At 40.9% G+C, this 6,428-nt stretch overlaps 1 protein-coding gene and 1 pseudogene across 4 annotated transcripts in view; both read right to left on the minus strand.

The window, feature by feature from the left end:
• Positions 1-754, minus strand: part of LOC107703988 (sodium-dependent lysophosphatidylcholine symporter 1-like) — a 17,658-nt pseudogene extending 16,904 nt beyond the window's left edge.
• A 434-nt stretch (positions 755-1,188) lies between these two features.
• The window catches only part of LOC107703992 (protein FAM110A-like), a 5,719-nt gene continuing 479 nt past the window's right edge, over positions 1,189-6,428 (minus strand). For 2 of the 4 annotated variants that reach the window (XM_016506804.1, XM_016506805.1), the window contains 2 exons: positions 2,922-3,824; positions 1,189-2,442 (listed from right to left, as the gene is read on the minus strand). In XM_016506804.1, coding sequence (XP_016362290.1) covers positions 1,938-2,442; positions 2,922-3,691 — 1,275 coding nt within the window. In that variant the 5' untranslated portion in view covers positions 3,692-3,824 and the 3' untranslated portion in view covers positions 1,189-1,937. Of the gene's footprint in view, positions 2,443-2,921; positions 4,126-6,428 lie in introns of those variants that run through there. The other 2 variants (XM_016506806.1, XM_016506807.1) reach the window with 2 other exon arrangements.

Consider the following 6,428-nt stretch of genomic DNA (forward strand, 5'->3'; position numbering starts at 1 on the left):
TTCCTTGAAATAAATAAATCCCAAAAAGATGGCCATTCAAAATTAGCAAAATAATTACAATTTTAAACAAATGTTTCATTATATTACAGTAGATGTTTTGGCAATGCCCTGTTCTTTTTGTAGGCTCAAAAAAAGTGTTAAATGGGCTTACATTTTTCCATCTTTCGTAGCATTTTCCAGGTATTATAAACCTCCGTGATTATTCCATATTACATAATATTTCATCAAAATGTAAGTTGCTCAGTCTCTGAAATTACCTCGTTTTTTGGGGGCTGATGTCACATTGGCTGCGCTGGCTTTTTTGGATGTATTTATATAAATCATTATTTATCCATATTTACATAATTCAGGTGACAAAATGCAGATTCTTACCTGCACTACATCTAACAGAAAGATCTGTAGAGAAAAACCCATAGCAATGTTGGTCATCTGATACGGTACACCACCTACTGCATAACACAGCTTTCTGGAAAGGGGAAGCCTCACCTTATTGTGAAGACACGGAAAGAGCAACAAAGATAGAGACGTTGGCCTCTTCAAAATGAAAACGCATACAAAAGTTATACTCTGTATGGATGTGTTACAAAACACTTTGTTAAGAAGAACTTACAGAGGTCTCTTGTCTTTCTTTGTTGCCAGTGCAAAATGGCCGGCAACCATTATTGTGCCGATTACAGAGGGAGCGATTAACAGTAGGCTGGACACAGGAATTATTCAATGTTGGAGAAGCAATTTTGATACTGTACTTTGTCATGCTACAATTTAAAGTAATTCAGCTATAGTCAGGTCTAGAGGAACCAAAGCTTCTCAGTTTCTCTCCTGAGAAAGCGTGATCCATGAGCTGGAGAGTTACACTGATCCGTATTCATCACTTTGCCCTCTGGACAAAAAAATGAAATCCAGGTTTTTTCTGGATGCTTGTGCCATCCACAAAATATATACGGGTTGGGCACAAGAGAAGGCTAGTGTTTCCACCACTTTGATGGAAATATACAGTAGCAAGGTTAAAACTGTGGTCTAAAAAAGTAACTACATCCCCCATAGTTTTCCAGGCCATAATAAAAGGAAATGCTATATTTATGCCAGAGGAAACACCAGTTTTAATGCCACCCCAATTAAAGCAACTGTTCTTTTTTTAACAGTCCAAACTGTTTAATTGTAAACAATGACAAAACGGAAGTGCTCGGAGGTAAATTCATTTTTATTCCCATTCTTTAAGATCAGTTTGCTAAAGTGGCATTTTTGTCAGTACAACACATCATTGGTTTTTGGACTGCTATTTGATGACAGACCCCTCACCAGATTAAATCTGCTCACTTCTGCTCAAATTATACATGGAGTATGTTATGTACCATTGCGTTCAATGTACCAAATGTTACCTAAACATCAAAGTTTACCTACCTCCTTCTGTCTCATAATAAAGATCGGATGCGACTGAGTGAACCAACGAGTATTAACACATTGACAAACATTAAAAAATTCACCTATTATTTTTGTCACTGCATGATACAAGAGTTCAAAACAATCATTAAAGCTTAGCGGCAATAAGGTAAACAGTAAAACAAATTATTTTTTGGATGACGCACGTACCTTTGCATGCATAAAAAAAATCATGTCATTGTTTGATTTGGCCTGTCAAGTATAGCCTATCATTGCTGAAAAGACAACAATGCAACTAATGCATTGTGTTTAAGAGTTTATTGGTGGTCACCAACCATAACCATGCAACCATGCATGCTTAGTTATTGTTTGAGAACACAGGTGGCTACAAGCATAAGCTATTATATATGAAACACGCACAGCCGTTTTAACAAGACAACTCTAAAATATACAGATGAGAGACAAAATACTGAATGGGGAAGTAACCAATTTGTACAACATATTTTGTATTTGATTTCAGTCTGAATAGTGGTTGTTTGTTAGTCCCTTGTTGTCTGTTACATATCGGCCACTTTGGGACTCTCTTTGGCCTGGCGCATCCCATAAAGCCACTTGATCACTCGAGCATTCCTCTCAATGACCGACACACCGTAAACAGGACGTTCATCTTTTGCTGCTGCTTCTTCCTCATCTTCACCCTCAGCCGAACGCTCAGATGCAGGCGCACTGGCGCTACGTAGACGTGAAACAGACACGATGTCAGAACCCGGTCTCGCTAGCTCCTCTAAATCCGATGGGTCAAGGCCACAATAATTAAAGAAGCGCTCAAGTTCTGCTCCTGCTCGTGAAAAGCAGTCGCTGACGTCAGATTTTGAGCGCGTCAGGGAAGGACGCTTCCTGGAGCTTGTTGAGGAGTGGCGAGTGATGGCTGGAGATGGCGGGGACTGGAAGTCATATTTGAGCAAAGCAATGGAGTTTGGAGTAAGTGGGGTCGGTGAGGGACACGATAATGGTTCTGTGATTGGTTTTATGGAGAGGGGTAGAGGTGGGCTAGTTGGGGATTTGGAACCTGGCGCATCCCATAAAGCCACTTGATCACTCGAGCATTCCTCTCAATGACCGACACACCGTAAACAGGACGTTCATCTTTTGCTGCTGCTTCTTCCTCATCTTCACCCTCAGCCGAACGCTCAGATGCAGGCGCACTGGCGCTACGTAGACGTGAAACAGACACGATGTCAGAACCCGGTCTCGCTAGCTCCTCTAAATCCGATGGGTCAAGGCCACAATAATTAAAGAAGCGCTCAAGTTCTGCTCCTGCTCGTGAAAAGCAGTCGCTGACGTCAGATTTTGAGCGCGTCAGGGAAGGACGCTTCCTGGAGCTTGTTGAGGAGTGGCGAGTGATGGCTGGAGATGGCGGGGACTGGAAGTCATATTTGAGAAAAGCAATGGAGTTTGGAGTAAGTGGGGTCGGTGAGGGACACGATAATGGTTCTGTGATTGGTTTTATGGAGAGGGGTAGAGGTGGGCTAGTTGGGGATTTGGAAGAAGGTGAGGTTTGCACAGCACAGTTTGGTGGTTTAATAGGTTCTCGGGTGGCATTTGTTTGTGTGGCATTATGGAGCCTTTTGAAATCAATTGGCTGCTGATTTGGTTGTGTGTACGGTCTAAGCAAGCGCAGAAGTTGTATTGGGACCTGAGGTGTGGTCTGTTGCACCGGTGGCCGGTTCTGTAGCTGTGGTCTTCCGGCCATCCTCATCTGAGGTAACTGCGGCCTGACGTCGACTCTCCGCACTGTCATGGTAGGACATCCGCTCACCCCTAAAGCTTCTACTGGAGCTTTTCCTTGACTTGCTGAAGTCAAGCCCAGAGAAGGTTCTTCCACTGTTGGAGAGGTGGCCTTGCATGGATCTGTAACATCTTTCCCTTTGTTGTTGGGTTGTGTAGATGCAACTGGAATGGTGGCATCGCTGACTCCATCAATCAGCTTGCAAAGATGTTCCAGGTTAAGAGGTGGAGTCTCAGACTTTGTAGGTCTTGCAGGGATCTTCCTTGATGGCTGTTGAGCACCTTGTCCACTTTGGCTGTTGTTGGATGGACAAATAACTGGCTGCTGCTTCTTCAAAGCCACCTGTTGGCTCTTGACGTACTTGGCCTTGTCTGCTTCCAAACGTTCCACCGCACTTGGTTTGCATATGCCTGGAGATGATTTGACTTGACAACTGGACTCTAGGTTGCGACTTGGAGTGCCAGGAGTTACAGCCAGCCTTATTATTCTCCGTGAAGATGGCTGGAGAGTGTCAGTTGACATCCTTGGAAATGAAAAACTTCAGCTATTTCTCTTTTTTTCTCCACTTGTTTGCTTGGAAGTAGATGAATAGACTTACAGGCAGAGTATACTTCCACATTAATGCATTGGAGACACTGGATTCACGTTTTAATACCTGGGGGAACAGAAATAATTATGACAATCAGACAATTGCAGCTAGACAGTTTACTCTTCTATGCACTCACACTTTTAAAGACTTTGCTTTAATAAGTAGATTTTTTTTTTTTTAATTTGCTGAAGAAAATATGAGTGGTGCTTGCCTGCACAAGTCACCAACCACAATGTTAGGGTGTTGTTTGTCGGTGGTTGCCAGTGCACTGCAATGAGTGTTGGGTTTTTAGAATGTGGCTGGGTTTGTTGTGGCTAAGTGTTGCTTAAGAAGATATTTTGAAGAATGTGGGTAACCAAACAGTTTCTGGTCCTCATCAATTTCCATATTTTTTCTACATTCTTCAAAATATCTTATTTCGTGCTCAGCAGAAAAAAGAAAGTCATACAGGTTTGGAATAACACGAGGTTGCATGAATGATGACAGAATTGTCATTTTTGGGTGAACTATCCCTGTTGTGCATCACAGTTTCGGGGTCCAAATGCGCCTTCCGATAAGTGCTAATATACACCCACCGTGTGCTGTAATACTACTGAAAAATCATGGTCCTACGCTTTTTATCTCTATAGCGAAATATCATTTGTCCAGACAGTGATTTATTTTTTTTTTTATAATTTCAAATATTGGGGTCTGGGATGATGTGAGTCCAAAGAATGTACACCAAGAGTTTTTAAACTCTTACCTTAAAGAAATTGTTCACCCAAAAATGAAAATTACCCCTTGACCCTCAGGCCATCCTAGGTGTATATGACTTTATTCTTTCAGAAGAATACTATCGGAGTTATACTAAAAATGTCCTGGCTCATCCAAGCTTTATAATGGCAGTGAATGGGTGTTGATATCCAACAGTCCAATTGAAGCCCAAAAAAGTGCATCCATCATAAAAAGTGCTTTACACAGCTCCGGGGAGTTAATAAAGGCCTCCTCAAGTGACTCAATGTGTTTGTGTAAGAAAAATATCCATATTTAAAACTTTATAAACCGCAATGTCTAGCTTCCACTAACTGTCTTATGCACATCCACGAGAGAGTGGTGTTCCAGCGGATGATGTAGGACCTAGCGTAATCTCTGGTGAGAAGTGACGAAACGCAAACACCGGTCATGAGTTAGAAATACAAAACGAGGATTTGTAAATTTCGATATAAGCCAAGAGGAGACTGGTTTTCCTTTGCTAAACAAGGGAAACTTTGTTTCTTTGCTCCTGTAAACAAAACACTACACCTACGTCATCAGTGAATGAATGTGCATACGACAGTTAGTGGAAGCAAGAGATTACAGTTTATGAAGTTTTAAATATCGACATTTTTCTTAAACAAACGCATTGCTTCAGAAGGCCTTTATAAACCCCCCGAAGACATGTGGAGCACTTTTTATGATGGATGGATGCACTTTTTTGGACATCAAAATCTCAACAGCCATCCACTGCCATTATAAAGCTTGGAAGAGCCAGGACATAGCTTAATATAACTCTGATTGTATTTGTCTGAAATAAGAAAGACATATACACCTAGAATGGCTTGAGGGTGAGTAAATCATGGGATAATTTTAATTTTTGGGTGAACTATCCCTTTAAAGGTGTGCAGCATATGAATAGTGGTCATAAACAGCTGTTGAGATACTACCCTCACTTGAAACGGACTAAAGTTTTGGAACGAGATACAGGATATGATACGTCATAAGCAGATAAGCGCTTTTCCAGCATATGGCTGACAAGAAACAGCATCAGTAGCATTCCAGTAAAATGCAATTTAGTACGGTATGATTGTTTCATTGTCTGCCATTTAAAATTATTTTAATTGCTTACTCTCATCAACAAGCTGCACAATTTGAGTCTTTTATGACCATAACACAAAAAGTACAGGACATGTTATGCTTCCAAAAAAAATAAACACTTGGGGTTAGAGGTTTGTTCCTTATCCCGAAGTATGAGCATTAACAATAGTGATACTTGCTTTAGCAAACACCACTTATGAGCTCTTTAGGCTGTTGATGTATGTTGCAGGATGGCTTGAAACCATTATGAAGCCATCCTCAGAAGACTCCATTAGCAGTGGCTAAAAGGCTACCACTTTCTTCTAGAATATTGATGAAACTAACATTCACATAATTAACTTTTAAAGGAATTGATAATTGAACACTTCCTAAAATAACTGTAAATCACACTAAAAGCTTATTTCAGTGCCCTTCCATTTAGCAAACCAACATGACTGATATGAAACATTTGTCAAAGATTGTGACAATTACATGCCCACTTAGGAATGTGACCTTACCGAGAAATGCGACACTGAAGTCACTGGTTAACTAACTCAAGGGACTTTTTGATGTTTCATACTGGATTTTGGTCCAGTGTTGTTAAGAAATGACAGCTGTGCTGCTTTTATCAATGGACTTAAGATACTTTCACTTAGCAAAGTGCGACCAATGATATACCAGCTCATTGTCTAAATGTTTATCATTCCTTTAACGTAACAGCCAGCAATCCACCTAAGGTTAAAGTGCGCCGTGTACTATCCTTTCCTGTCTTTAACAATACGAACATTATTCCATCCTTTCATCCTCTCTGCTCTCCAGTTGTCTCCATCAGTCAATCTTTCTAACCTCACTCTCCCT

This window comes from Sinocyclocheilus anshuiensis, unplaced genomic scaffold, assembly GCF_001515605.1.
Source record: "Sinocyclocheilus anshuiensis isolate Anshui unplaced genomic scaffold, SAMN03320099.WGS_v1.1 scaffold1574, whole genome shotgun sequence".
In the NCBI taxonomy this organism is placed as follows: Eukaryota; Metazoa; Chordata; class Actinopteri; order Cypriniformes; family Cyprinidae; genus Sinocyclocheilus; species Sinocyclocheilus anshuiensis.